Source organism: Petromyzon marinus, chromosome 50 (genome assembly GCF_048934315.1).
Source record: "Petromyzon marinus isolate PM22_M1 ecotype Great Lakes invasive population chromosome 50, UKy_Petmar_22M1.pri1.0, whole genome shotgun sequence".
Classification (NCBI taxonomy): Eukaryota; Metazoa; Chordata; class Hyperoartia; order Petromyzontiformes; family Petromyzontidae; genus Petromyzon; species Petromyzon marinus.
Genome location: NC_133716.1, coordinates 6,650,707 through 6,665,970, shown reverse-complemented (window position 1 = coordinate 6,665,970; position 15,264 = coordinate 6,650,707). Strand labels below are relative to the sequence as shown.

Genomic DNA, 15,264 nt, shown 5'->3' with positions numbered 1-15,264 from the left:
TAGGTATCTAGGGGCATGGCAAATACTCAAAGTGTGGCGGTTTTATTTTGTATCAACGAGACGGCGTGTTGCATCGCTGTGACGGATTTCTTCAGCATTTGACGTGATGCCCGTAGTGCGGTCAGAATTACATAGGAATGAGTACACATTTTGCGATGGAAACTCTTATCCTGAGCATCATAATTGGATTTTTTGGAGGTTTTTTTTGCGCTTCGTTTGACTAAACTGTCGCTTCGAGCATCGGCAAGTGAACCTCATGGCGGGACCCCCGGTTGTCCCGCCATGAGGTCCAAATGTTGGTTGGACCGTGGCGCGACGAAGGCATCTCACCGTGGCGGGTGGGGAAGTGCTGTTCCCAGAAGATGATTCCGCGTGAAATGTAACCAATCGTTCGCAGACGATTCGACGACTTAAATACAGAACTCTTGATAGCCCATCTATATTCGGAAAAAAATAAAAAAAGAGACATTGACGCGTCGAGGATCGACGGATGCACCAAGACCCATTGGCACAATTCAAGGGTTACGGCGATTTTCTGCTCAAATGAGCATTGGGAGGCAGTGCTCATCTCCCGATTTTTTTTCCAGCCAGGAGGCAATGATGTAAATTTCACATTCCTATGGCGGGGAAAAGACTGTTCGTTGGACAACCGCTGTGGACTTTCCCCCACAAAGTGGTACTAATGTTAACGATCCCCGGAGAGATGATGGGCTGAGTCAACACACCAATAGCTAAGATTTGGACAGTGCGAGCTGCGCGTTCGACTGCGGAGACGCAAACTGTGGGGGGGAAATGAGAACGAGAAGGCGAAAAAGGTACGTTGGACTTCTTTCGCACCGTACGTGGACCACCCGCGTTAACAGGAGGCGCGGCCGAAGGACAACGAGCCGAGCGCAACAGCAAAGCAGCCCCGAAGGCAATGGCACGGAGTTGGACGTTTCCCGGACTGAGCGACGCGCGGCAGGACGACGCAATTTGTTCGATTGGACGCCGCGATCGGCGTCCACCGAGCGGGGCCGAGCGGTGGAGCTGCCCGGGGCCCCTCGGCGCGCCCCGGAGACCGCAGCGCCGAGGCGGGCGGTGGCTTTTTTTTTGTTTATCGACGCTGACTTTGACTTTTTTTTGTTTTCAGGGAGATGATGTCATCCCTCGGCGGCGCGCGCCGCGCGGCATCAATCTCGGGGAGAGAAGCTGGGGGAGGGAGTGGTGGCAGGGAGGGACGGAGTGGACGGAGTGGATGGAGGGAGGGAGAGAGGGAGTTGAGGAGGGAGAGAGGGAGTGGATGGAGAGAGAGAGAGGGAGGGGAGGGAGTGGAGGGAGAGAGAGGGTGTGAGAGATGGAGTGGATGGAGAGAGAGAGGGAGTAGAGGGAGTGAGAGAGTGAGTGGATGGAGAGAGAGAGAGGGAGTGGAGGGAGAGAGAGAGGGAGTGAGAGATGGAGTGGATGGAGAGAGGGAGTAGAGGGAGTGAGAGAGTGAGTGGATGGAGAGAGGGAGTAGAGGGAGTGAGAGAGGGAGTGGAGGGAGTGAAAGAGGGAGTGGAGGGAGTGGATGGAGGGAGAGAGGGTGTGAGAGATGGAGTGGATGGAGAGAGAGAGAGGGAGTAGAGGGAGTGAGAGAGGGAGTGGATGAAGAGAGGGAGTAGAGGGAGTGAGAGAGGGAGTAGAGGGAGTGAGAGAGGGAGTGAAAGAGGGAGTGGAGGGAGTGGATGGAGGGAGAGAGAGGGAGTGGAGGGAGGGAGTGGATGGAGGGAGAGAGAGGGAGTGGAGGGAGGGGATTTTTTTTACAAATATTACATAGAAAACAGGGAGAACATAGACATAGAGTGGGGAGAAAGGGGGTCGAGAGAGAGGGGTGGGGGTAGAGAGAGGGGGTAGAGAGAGAGGGAAGGGTTAAGAAGGAGGAGAGCAGAGCGTGAAATCTTTTGTGAAATCTTTCATTTAAAAAGGGGGGGGGGATACATAAAGCAAAGCATTGGAAAAAAACGAATGATGAACGAAGCAAAGTGCCGACTACACCGAGCATCTTCTTGTTTCCTCTGATCGTAAAAAAGAGAGGGAGTGGAGGAGGGAGAGAGAGAGAGAGAGGGAGTGGAGGGAATGAGTGGATGGATGGAGTGGAGGGAGTGGAGTAAGGGAGAGAAACAGCGGGTAAGTAGAGGGAGGCGAAGAAGGGGAAGGAGTGGAGGGAGGGAGACAAGAGGGCAGACGGAGAGGGTCGCATGGGGTGAGGTGTGCGAGCGAGGCGAGGTGCGCGGCTGTCGGGCTTTGGCGTGGTGGGTGGGGGGGGGACGCGACCGGGGCCACTGCGTCCAAGACGGTAAATCCTCACAGATGCCGCCCAGCGCAGGTGACATTAGGTGACATCAGGTGACATTAGGTGACATCAGGTGACATTAGCCGAATGGCGCGGGGGGAGAAGCGGCAGTGCCGCCCACCGACGGGTGAACTGCCATTGATTTGTCGCACGCCGTCGTCTCTCATTGTCGCGCGCGCGCGTGATGAGTGAAGGGGGTTAAAGGTGCAGGCCTTGCAAGCGCGTCCCTGCGTCACTGCTCGAGGGAGCTCGCCGCACCTCCCGGTCGGCAGGGTTGGCTCTGCGCGCGGTGCGAAAGAAGCTCAGCATGCAAAACGTTGAGCTCCAGAGAGCTCCTCCCGGAGGGTCTCTTTGTCCTGGTCTTTGCCATCGATATTCCGAGACTCCGGCACAAACGGGATACACTCTCGGTCGAAGAGTTAAGAGTAGCCACGTTTTACCCCACCACCACACGCAACCTGCCAGTCGACTAACTGTCGTTACTGCGGGTGGACAGAGGCAATGACATTGTCACCATTCTTTCAACTGCCACGCCAGGAGATGGAATCTAACTGGCGAACCTCTGGGTTGCAAGTCCTGTGGGCTGACCATTACGTCAGGGAGAAGGGGATGTTGTGTTGCTTTGTCTACAATCCCAAATGTTTTGTCACGTGTCTAAACTTGAGTCATGTACAAATCTCCCTTTCTGTCCCCTCGTGTCTTCCCAGCTGTCTTCCATCTGTACATTTTTAGGAAGCAAAATTGTATTCAATGCAGTGACAATTTGGATTTGCATTCTGTAGAAGTGCAAATGCATCTCAGAACTAAAAAATATTTAAACTAAACAATTGTTTTAATTTTACCAGGTAAGGAACACGGAGATATAAACCAATGTTTCTTCCATGAGAGACCTGGCCACAAGTGATAGCTCAACGAATTGGCTTTTCATCCAGGAGAAAAATCCACGCAACCACGGGGACAACATGCAAACTCCAAATATACAGCAGGTATCGTCAGGTTCGGAATCGAACCCATGACCTCCTGTATATCCGTCGAGGCAGTCAACATCTCGCCACCATGGCGACCATACAGATACAGTGGACGTATTTATTTGATAGAAAAGCGTCAGTCAGTCATAAGCAGAGGGATCTTCGAAGAGACTGGATTGAGCCTGGACTTGAAGAGGGACACGGAGTCGACAACACAGATGGCTGGGAGGCAAGGGAGTTTCAGACTATCGGGGCAGTCTTAAGAGATAAGCGACCTTCCACGGTGGAGGTTGAATGGGATATTCCATACAAAGCTGTGGTTGCTGGAGCAGAGAGAGTGTGGAGGAGGAGTAGAGTGAGATGAGATGAGAGGGGAAAGCTAGGATGGAGAGTGTGCAGAGGGAGAGTAGAGTGAGATGAGAGGAGAGTGGTAGGAACGTATGTGGAGGGCAGAGGTAGGAGAGTGCGGGATGGGAATTGGAGTGAGATGAGAGGGGACAGGTAGCAGATTGAGCACAGTGGAGTAGAGTGAGATGAGATAACGAATAAGGAAGGGCCTTGTATGTTGGTCTTGGCGCAGATGCGTTGGGTCGGTGTGAATGACTGCGAGGAGCGTTTCCCAGCGGGCCAACGCCAGACGTTAATCAAATTTCTCGTTTAGGAATTAAAACATGCGTGCACAGCTTGTATATTTGTGCTTGTAATATAACACGGCCGGATTGACGTTTCGACGTTCCTGGTTTCGATGGGGGGGGGGGACACCTGCACGTCGCGGGGTGATGTAAACCGTGTCATTTACTGTGACGCAGGTGTAATGTTTCACATATGTTGTGCTTCCAACAGGATGTGAAATCCATGTTGTTATCCAGTGGTGGTGCCCTTTACAAAGGAGTTACGTCCTGTAACCGACACTAGTCGGAAGACCGAGGGAAGGGGGATAGGGGGGGGGGAGAAAAATACATTAAAAGCAAAAGACAATATAAGAACATCGCATTGATATTTGATCCCCTGTTGGAATTACGTCATCGCTATTACATTGATTCAAGGAGCCGCAATGTTTTGCCGCACACTGGCCTTGCAATCCAGAGGTCGCTGGTTCAGTTCCATCTGCCGGTGCGGCAGTCGGAACAACGGGGCAAGTTTCTTAATCCCCCCCACCGCGACTTCTCCGCTCTGCCGCCACCACCACCTCTGCCCACCCTTTGGTGTAAATAGTTGTTTGTGTGTACGCTGAACTTCTTTCGCACTTGCACGTAGCCTACCGTGCTTATCGGAGGTGCGGGGGAAGGATAGCAAACGAAACACGAAAAAGCAGTTCTAAAGAAATTCGTTTTCAACCGAGATAAGTTAAAAGTGCTAAGCTTCAGTGGCTTCCCAACATCGGAAGGAAGAGCGTTCCAGATGGCCTCTGAAAGCGTGCGATGCGGTGACCGCCTTTGTTTGATGGCCATCCAAAAGCCGCTGCGAAGACGACCGGCGTTTGCGTGATGGTTTATACTCCGTGAAGAAATCGGCAAAGTACCGTGGGTCATTTGTGGCAAACACTTTGTGTGCAATGACTGCGACCTTATAATGTTTTCATTCGGCAACCGGAACCAAATGCAGCTAAGGGATCACCGGACGGACAATGGGCGCACTGCGGTTAAGTCGATTGGCAGATCATATGTGGTGGGGGAAAGTGTGGGTATGCCTGCCTCTTCCAACGCGTCTGGGTCGATGTGGAAGAGTAGGCCAAATACCCAACTAGAGTTCACTTTAGCGGAGGCCCCTTTCCGCAGGCGGCAGCAAGATCAAGCAATTGTAAGTCCTCATGCACTTTTAGCATCCAGTATACGGTGACATCAGCGACCAACTGATTATATCAGTGACCGATCACCGATCAGAACGACGTGTGGCAGGGGTTTTTCTCTCCGTCTTTGACTCTTGAGTGAGCCCGCATAGACAATAATGCAGTCCCTGGTGGTTGGCCAAGCAACACCAAAGCCACCTTGTAAATAACATTCACTGCCAGGTAATAACATTCCTTTCCTGGGTGCCAGCCTTTAATGACATTACCGCCCATCACGCAGACAGGCCAGGTATTATGTATTGCCTTGTGTTGCTCCGAGGCAGGATGAGCGAAGCACCTCACATTTAACGGCAGGAGCCGTTGGTTTTATTAAGTGCCTAGTTCATCAGTCTTTGCCCGGGACAGTCGCGATGGATGGGAGCGCTCCACCATCCTGATTAATTGCACATGCCATCATCTCTTGCCCCTGAAATGTAACTTTCCCTCTCATGGCCCCCACCATCGCACAACTTGTGCAAGGCGGTGTGTGAGAGTGTGTCGCTGTCTCTTTGTGTGTGAGTCTGCATAAAAGTGTGTGTGTGTGTGTGCATGAGTTTGTATGGAACTGCGCTGCGAACCCAGCGACCTGAGTTCAATTCCCGCTCATGGCCAACACCAGTGACGATTGTCTGAAATAGTCCTGGGCCTCCGCTAGTTTGACTCAGCCTTAAATGATTATCTCGTGCGATGTGCAAACATCGCCACTCAGGAGACAAAGCCAGCCGGGTGTGGTGCTGGCCACCCACCACCTCGTGTGCCATGCCAGCCTTCATAGTTACTTGCTAGCAGCACCTGCCCCAAAAGTCGATTCAGGCTATATGACAGATCATTGTCTTTATCTTGTATATGTATGTGTATGAATGTATCTGCATATGTGTACACGCTCATCTGTATTTGTGTGTGTGTGTGCGTGTACAAGTCTGTACGTTCGCGCACAATAAATGTCTCCTAAATATTCGCCGCCAACTTTTGCCTGAAAAGTTTGATATGCCAATTTGTTTTATGGGCATGCTATTTGCGGGAGAAGCTTTGACATTGCTACATTATTATTATTATTGCGACATCTAATTGCAGCGTGTCTTTATACTGGCTTGGGGCGGAGGGGGGTTGGCTGTGGGATTAGAATTACATTTTAGAATTCTTTCATGATTTTTTGAGTTTGACGTAGGCCCAGTTTTTTCTCTCTCCACATACAATTTTTTTTGTCCACTGTAGCCCGTGCCCGTGCCAGTTGGCTCGTCGCATAAATACAGCTGCATGGAACTGTAATGGGACCGCATGCAACGTACCGCTCGCTCGCAGATGTTTACACAACATCAAAAGAGGGGGCCCTTAATCTGCACGCCATGCTTAATTCACGTGTGATTCCCACACCGTTTTCATTCGTCAAGCTGCGGATAGCCAAAAGGAGCGGCCGTCAGTTCGAGCACCGCACGTGTCCATGAGTTGAGTCCCATCTCCCTTGAAAAGTGACGTACGCGAGGCCCCGAGTTTGTCATCTAAAGCATCGTTACGTGCCCACCTTGTTGTTTCATTAAAAAAAAGTGACGTGCGCCACTACCTCTTGCCCCCACCAACCTGTCCCTCCCATCAGCTGATGCAGCCATCCATCGGTCGACGGGCCCGCCGTGCCTTTCGCCGTGCCATCCACGAGGTGCTCGCTCGTTTTCATGACACCGCGTTTATTTTCGCCACGAATCGTATCCACGGCGTGCGCGTGCGCGTGCGCGCCGCTCGTGACGGCTTCCTTGCGGGCGTTTCGTTGGTTCGAGCCGTGGCGGCCTGCTGCCCCGGTTAATACCACGTGGTGCCGTCTGCATCGCAGTGAGCATTAAAGATGAAAAAAAAGTCTGGCCACGTGTGCTGGCATCACGATCCAAGTTTGGCAAACTTTGAAATATTGCACACGATTTACTAGATGTCGTTAAACTACACGACAAGTATGCACTCTGCCACACATTTGTGATACTCCTACGTTGTTGTTTTTTTGTTTGTGCGGTCGTGGCTGTACAGCTCTCTGGTACGTTTTCATACTGTACTGCGTGGTATTCCGATGTGCCGCTCCGTGCACTGGATGGGACACCGTGACGAACAACACGCGGTCCAAACCCGAAAACCAAATATGCCCAGAGAGCCGTAACAGGCACAACCCGCACACACATACGCAGGAGTATGAGCAATGGCTGACGAAGCGGCGTGTACTTGAGCCACCTCCTGCAACGCCACGCCCGTCTTTTCAGAATGCGGCACGTGTTGTTCAGAATGACGTCCGACGTTTCGCCCCTCCCCCCTCACCGCCCCCATCCTGCTGAGGCCATCATCGTCATTGAATGCATGTGTGTTGAACTTTTTTCGCGCCGTACATAGCGAACGTTGCTAATCGGAGGCGCGGGGGAAGGACAACAAACTAAGCACAAAAAGCAGTTCTATAAAATTAGTTTTCAATCTCGGATGATTATAAAGGGCATAACTGTATTGACTAATATGGGAAGGAAGAGCGTTCCAGACCGCCGCAGAAGCGCATCTGAAAGCGCGCCACGCGGTGACCGCCATCTTTGTTTGGCGGCCAGCTAAAAAGCCGCCACCGCTGCAAGGATTCGTGGTCCATTCGTGGAAAGAAGTCGATGGAATCTCCGTTTTTTGTTCCCACCCCCCCCCCCCCCCTGCCGGGGCCGGAAGTGATGCATGAGTCCGGCGGCGAGACGCACCGGGGCCGCGACCCCAAATATACGTCGTTCGCGGCGTACATCTCCGGGCTGGCCGGCGGCGGCATCGGCGGCGGCGGAGGTGCCGGGGACGGCTCGGGCATCCCGGGGCTGGAGATGAGCTGCTGGGAGAAGGGCGGCTGCCCACCGTCGTGTAGCCTCTGCGCCGAGCATGGCCAGCCGCACGTCGCTGGCCCCACGCCCGTGCTCCTCGAGGCCGCGAGGACGTCCTCCGTCTGCGAACTCCTCCACGACAATCGCACGCGGGAGGTGAGAAACGCGCCGGGCGGGAGGAGGGGTGAGAGGAGTGAGGGGGTGAGAGGGTGGAGGAGGAATAGGTCGGGAGGGCAACCCCTCCAGCAATGAAAAATGTTAGGAGTTGTTAGTAGCTAAGGACTTGTCCCTTGCTTTTTATTATAACGCGTGTGCTGCGATGGCACATCGCGCTCCCTGAAGGTAAATGCCTTCAGGGAAGTCGTGGACTGTATGCGCAACTGCGCACAATTCTGAGTCACTTATAACTGCTTTGCCGTTACTTATTGCCAATTATGGACTCAGACTATTGTCCTATCATCTCATAGAGTCCCTGGCACATAATAATATGCTACACAGTGGCAGTTGGGGGTCGCAAAATGCCGATTTATTACTAATAAACCCCAATGATCAGATCGAAATGAGGGATTTTGATCGGATCATTGGCTGGAACCTCTAGCAGTGAGGACTGGTCATGGCGCGATCTTCCTTGGGAATAAACAGGTCGTGATGAAGATTAAGATGTTGTCGTGGGCAAAGCCGCTGATGCCACCACACCTCACCAATGCGTTCGACCATCTGCCAATTATTATAATATTTTTTCAACCGGGTCAGGCCGACCAAGAGCTACGGAGCTATTTTTTCATAAGCGACCCGGTCACAAAGCGACAGCTCAACGATGTGGCTCATCAAGTGCGAATGTGCAGCAGCCAAATACTCGAAGCGCGCACGTGACGTCGATTCTAAACGTGGAGGGAGAAACCAGAGGACTCGGAGAAAAAATCCACGCGACCACGGGGAGAACGTGCAAGCATCACATTTACAACAAGCGTCGTCGGGGTCGGGGTCGGGACCGAATCCACAATCTCCTGTACATCGGGTGAGGTAGCTAACACCTCGGCACCATGGCGCCCACGATAGCGAGCCAAATCGCGCTGCGGCGAGCTGCACAGAGGGCAGGGGGGGGATTTTGGAAACGTGTTCCGTTGTTTCAATTGCCGCGCCGTGAGATCGCAGCGAACCGCGAACCTCTGAGGTTGTAGGTCCAGTGCGTTGACCGCTGCACCACGAAAGTGTCCTTAAATCATTAATAATGAACCTTATGGCAGGACCCCGGGGTCCCGAATAACCGGAAGTCGAAATATTAATGAATTTATTTCACTTTTGGCGACTCCGTCCCACCGCGCACATAAACGCCGTGACCCACCCGGCGCGGATCATCCTGCTGTCGTGTCGTCGTCCAAGCGCAGCGGCGAGGACGAACGTCCGTAGTCATAAACAAGACTTTTAAACTTTGATTAGCGCATCGTGTAGAGCTCGTGGAGAGGAATAGATCGCCGTGTCGTTCGCCTTCGACAGACATAAAACGACGTCGCAACGCAGTTTATGCGAGAGCCGGTGGCTTGTGGGACCCCGGGGTCCCGCCATAAGGTTCATTTGCCGTCTCTGAGTAGAAACTTAGTCCGCCTGATATTCCAACCCTCGCCGTATGAGCCGCGTTCATCATGATTGCTCTTAGGGCAAAATAAAATCCACTCTCACCTGCTCGTGCGTAGTAGTTTTATGCCCCACATGTGCTCTGCTTTAAAGTCATGCGTGAAAACAAGACAATCGCCATTTTAATGGACATTGCAAATGTATATGTGCATCATTTTCTATTGCGGCACCTCCTCCTCCAAATTATAATTGGGAAATGTTCTGCGCCATTGACAGACCACAGCCCATGGTATACAATCCAAATGGATGTTATTAGCTGCTGGATTGTGGCACATGTTTCGTGGCAGGCATTGAGTTGAAGCAGTTGTGACTGCAAAGGTCAAAGTGTCCCTTTAACTGTTCAGCAGTGGAGCAGTGCTCACGTCCATTAGAAGCCGCAGAAGCAATGGAAATGATTTTATGTATACGGCGGAATTCGTGCTAATTGCATCCCACGACGCTGTACGTGAAATATATATATAAAAATTACAGGAGTCGTAGTAAATATGATAGTGCCATTTAACAATGATGTGCATTGTTTACCCAGGCAAGCCTCACCGAATCTCAAGACTCGTATTTTAGAGGGACATTTTGGCTGGGGGGCTATGATGGGTTGAGAAGTTGACCAATGTGCGTGTAAGTTATTCTATCCTCAGTGCTCCTCCCTTTCCTTTTAACATTGCCCCTCCCTCTCTTCCCCCCCCCTCTCCTTTGCCCCTCCATATAAAAAATACACACACCCCGCTCGTGGTTCCCGCTCGGTGGGGCGGCGAGCCCACGTTCCCCCCTGATTTGAACCCAGATGCATAAAATTCGGAGCTGAGATCCGCGGATTTTCTGTACCCCCCCCCACCGCCTCACGGCACGGTCTGTGCTCTGCACCGAGCTCCTATTGCAATACAACAACAATAAATAATGTTAAAAGAGGGACATTTATTTGGCCAAATGTATTCGAGGGCGGGTTGGCCTCACGTGGGAAGCGACTGGGGGGAATCCGGAGAGAGAAAAACAACCACGCCTAAGAGAGGGTTTAAATGGAGAGAGCACGTAAATATTTACGCGATCTAACCCAAAAAACTATTTTATGGATAATATTGGTCGCGAAAGCCTACGTGTTAAACTACACAGAGAGAGGGCTTGCTGACCAGCCAAGCTATCGTGTGAGCATCCCAGTGGTGAGTGGCTCACCAATTGTGGGGGGCCTTCAGTGATAACTATCAGAAATTATTTTGGCGCTCCCCATTTCGAGACGACGAGAGAGTGACATTGGAAAGATACTTGGATGGAATGAGATAAGATACTTTTTGAAAAAAATTGAAAGAGAGAAGCGGCCCAGATAGAGCAGAATAATTGGCTTTTTTCATGTTAATTTGCTTGTTGTAATTTGCAATTGATTTTCTGGTTTGGCCAGATAATGATCTGGCTACATTTTTGGTGTGTAATTCTCCACCACTCGATATATAGCCTCGGATTAAACCGTCACGTGTACAGGTGTTCATTAACGCGCTATCATTGTCTGAGCTCAGCGGTAATTTGAACAGCAATCCCCACAAACGAAAGTGTCCGTGATGTTTATTAGGATTTTAATTTGAGACTGGGACCACCCCCCCCCCCATGAGCTGCTTGGGGCCCTAAACTTCTGCTTGTGTTAGTATATCTAGCGCCGCCGTTGTTCGAATAAACCATAAGCTGTTAAAAGTAAACTATTTTTAAAATTGTATTTTACCAGGTACGGCCCACTAAGCTATATCGGTTTTTTTCAACAAAGTGGCTTATCATCTTGTAGACATTTATATCAGCCAAATACCATGAACGCGATGTTGATGTTAAATGTGGAGGGATAAACCGGAGGGCATGGAGAAAAAAATACGCAACCACGGGGAGAGAGAGAGACACGAAATATCCAAATATACGGACAACAGGGTTGGGATCGAACCCACGCCCTCCTGTCCACCAGGCGAGGTATTTAACATCCAGCCACCGTGATTTGTGAGCTTTTTGGAAAGCTTCAACGCAGCCGTGTGCTCTCACTCGTTAACGACGTGGCCTAAGAGCCAGGGCGTTGAGCAGGAGGAGAGCAAAAAAAATACATATCAGAGATTGTTGGGAACCGCTGGTGGCCAGTGCAGTGGTCAGTGTAGCGACCACGATTCTCGGCTGATATTTTTTCCCGAGCCGTCGCTGTTCATCATCTTGCGCGAAAAGCATTGCCCGCGTGTGCTGCTGCATGAGCTGCCGCAATTAAGCCGACAACCATCGTAGTAGATCATTGTTAGGTAAAAAGAGGCGTCCGTACGAGAGTAAATTAGGAGTGCAATTTAAATGTCCATTAACTATTTTTTTTTTATGAAACACTTCTGGAACAATTGGAAGATTTACATACGCATTTTCAAGAGTTGACTAAGTTTGAAGAGTTCATGAACACTTTCCTAATTTCTAATGTGTTGACTTATTTATGGTGGCCAGCCCCACGCCCAGCCAGTGCTAATCTTTACACACCACACGAAGCACTCATTTGAGGCTAAGTAAACCTAGGAGATGCCCAGGACCGGTTAAAACATTCGCCACTGTTTTTGGTCATAAGCAGGGATTGAACCCAGGTCCTCAGGATAGTAGCAGAGTGCGCTATCTACTGCACAATATGTATATAGACATACATATACACACACACACTATGAAGCCATAATTTCTTACCACACCCTTCATCATATTATCAGCCTCTTCATCCGAACATTTTGCAAGAACCCTCTTTAAAGCTTTCCAATTCAAGCGTCAGGAGATACCGCTGGCATTCTTTCTTCAAGTTCCTGCTGAAGCTCCCGGGCATGTGGACGGAAACGTCGGACCCCGCACCGAACAGCACCGCGACGCCACGCAGCAGTACGGCCGCGAAGTCCTCCCCGGCGGTCATTCACAAAAATAATCGGCTGCTTAACCCCCTAGCGATGTAGGCCGTAGCTCAGCAAAGGGAACCGGTAAGAGAGGGGCGAGAGAGTGCCGTGCCCCTCCCCTGGTTCTGCCCTCTGGTTCAACGTTCGCCGCCTTTAAAACGAAACTATTCTTCGTTTCACCGGGTAAGGCCCTCTGAGCTACGTAGCTCTCTTTCAGGCGCGAACTGGCCGCCAATGATAGCTCACGACGAAGTGGCACATCGTCCCGTGGAAATCTAATGCAGCCAAATACACAAAACGCACGTTGATTCTAAATTTGCAGGGAAATACCGGAGCACCTGGAGAAAAATCCACGCGACCATGGGGAGAGAGACATGCAAACTCAAAATATGCAGGCTTTATCATGGTGGGGATTGAACCCACAACCTCCTGCATACTAGGCGAAGGAGTTAACATCTCCGAGAGACCATGATGATGATGAGAGAAATATGCAGCAGGCGTCAGGGTCGGGATCCAACCCACGACCTCCTATACACCAGGCGAGGTAGTTAACATCTCCAGCCACCGTGGTGATGATGATGAGAGAGATAGAGACACCGCAAACTCCAAATATACAGCAGGCGTCAGGGTCGGGATCCAACCCACGGCTTCCTGTATACCAGGCGAGGTAGTTAACATCTCCAGCCACCGTGATGATAATGAGAGAGATAGAGACACCGCAAACTCCAAATATACAGCAGGCGTCAGGGTCGGGATCGAACCCACGACCTTCTGTATACCAGGGGAGGTAGTTAACATCTCCTAGCCACCGTGATGATGATGAGAGAGATAGAGACACCGCAAACTCCAAATATACAGCAGGCGTCAGGGTCGGAATCCAACCCACGGCCTCCTGTATACCAAGCGAGGTAGTTAACATCGCCTAGCCACCGTGATGATGATGATGAGAGAGATAGAGACACCGCAAACTCCAAATATACAGCAGGCGTCAGGGTCGGGATCCAACCCACGGCCTCCTGTATACCAGGCGAGGTTGTTAACATCTCCTAGCCACCGTGATGATGATGAGAGAGACACGCAAACTCCAAATATACAGCAGGCGTCAGGGTCGGGATCCAACCCACGACCTCCTGTATACCAGGCGAGGTAGTTAACATCTCCTAGCCACCGTGATGATGATGAGAGAGATAGAGACACCGCAAACTCCAAATATACAGCAACAGGCGTCAGGGTCGGGATCCAACCCACGACCTCCTGTATACCAGGCGAGGTAGTCAACATCTCCTAGCCAGTGAGGCGCCCTTCCGGAGCGACCCCTGTACCTCCGTCCCCTGCTCCAGGTGCGGCCGGCACAGGCCGAGGCTGCCGCGTTGCGGGTAGCAGGGGGGACGACGTTATCGAGTTAGCGCCCTGTCCTCTCCTCCAGGAGAGAGAGGGGTCACCCCCCGCTCGCTCTCCCGCAGCGGCGGCGGCGGCCTCGGATGATCCCGCACCCACGACGTGAAGCGGGGTGGGGGGGTGAACCAACGCGGTGGCTGAGTCGGAGCCTCGCGCGCCCGCAAAATCCATCGGCATTGATCCGCGCCGCACATTAGAGGCCGCGCCGAAGAGGCCTCCCTGCAAGCAAAGGCTACATCCCTCTTGGTCGAGACTCTCACGAGGAAGTAATTGAATTGCGCGCTCGTTTTGCGCGTGCGCTTTTGCCGTTTCGGGTTTCAACCCCGCGGAGCGTGAATGTTTGTTTTTCCTTGTGGGCGGCCGCTCACTGAATGGGACGTGATGGACGTGCGTATGTTGAACAATCTCTCGCACCGTACGTGGCCAGCCGTGCTAACCGGAGTTGCGGGGGCGGGGGGACAACAAACTGAACACAACAAATGATGAGGCAAAGAGGTCCAGTGGGTTAGTGGCACCGCACTCCGAAGCCACTGACCCGTGTTTATTTCTCCGCCGTGGCTAACATCAGTTGCCAGTGATATCTGTGGGCTGGGTCCCGGTCGTTCCTCTTTACCAACCCACACTGGTCGTCCTATTCCTTTGGTTTAATGTCTCTTGCGCCGGTCGTCCTATGGAGAAACTGGCCGCCACGACGATAACGTGGAATTTCCACACCAGCTCAGGGCCGCCAATTGAAAGGAGCAGCATCCACGAAGGGGCCGGCGTTCGTGTGGAGCATTGGGGCTCTGCCCCAGCTAAAATGTGCTTGAAAATGTATATTTATTTAGTAATAAAAATGCAAAAATTGCGGTCACATATTTGAAAGTGAATGTACGAAAAATACACAAGTGGCTAATTTAAGACATTTTTCTTGCATTTTTTTAAAAAATCAATTCCGATTTAATTGAAATAGGGCAGCGCCCACATTTGTCCGGCCTCTCATTACGTGCGAAAAGGGCATGCAATCTGCCCCCTGGGCAGCGCGCTCCCCGCCGGCAGACCGATGACGGACTCTTAACCCGTGGGGGGCAGACGACCCTCCCCGCACGGCTCGCCCGCCGATTGAACCTGCGTGGGGACACGGACGGAGAGACTTAAACGGGCGGCTGGGGCGGCGTGGCGCATCGTGGGGTGGCGGATAACGACGGGGCTTGCTGTCGTTGCCGTTCGCGTTGCAGGCGTGCCGCACGGCCATGCAGAGTGCCGCCTGGTGCTCGGGACGCGGCGAGGTCGTGGGGAACTGGTGCCGCTGTGACCCCGATGCCTTCGACCACCAGGGCCTCCCCGACTGCGCCCCCCTGCCACGGCCCACGTATGTGCCCCCCCATGCCCCCTACCCCTCCTCCCCCCCCTCCCGCCCACCTTCCCTCTGCCCTCCCTCCCCCTGCACCCC

The 15,264-nt window shown here is 52.2% G+C and overlaps 1 protein-coding gene across 3 annotated transcripts in view; it reads left to right on the top strand.

Moving 5' to 3' along the window:
• LOC116953184 (astrotactin-2-like) overlaps positions 1-15,264 on the top strand; it is a 483,535-nt gene that overhangs the window by 433,374 nt on the left and 34,897 nt on the right. For 2 of the 3 annotated variants that reach the window (XM_032973126.2, XM_032973123.2), the window contains 3 exons: positions 6,705-6,764; positions 7,790-8,085; positions 15,050-15,183. In XM_032973126.2, coding sequence (XP_032829017.2) covers positions 6,705-6,764; positions 7,790-8,085; positions 15,050-15,183 — 490 coding nt within the window. The remainder of the gene's footprint in view (positions 1-6,704; positions 6,765-7,789; positions 8,086-15,049; positions 15,184-15,264) is intronic. The other variant, XM_032973125.2, reaches the window with a different exon arrangement.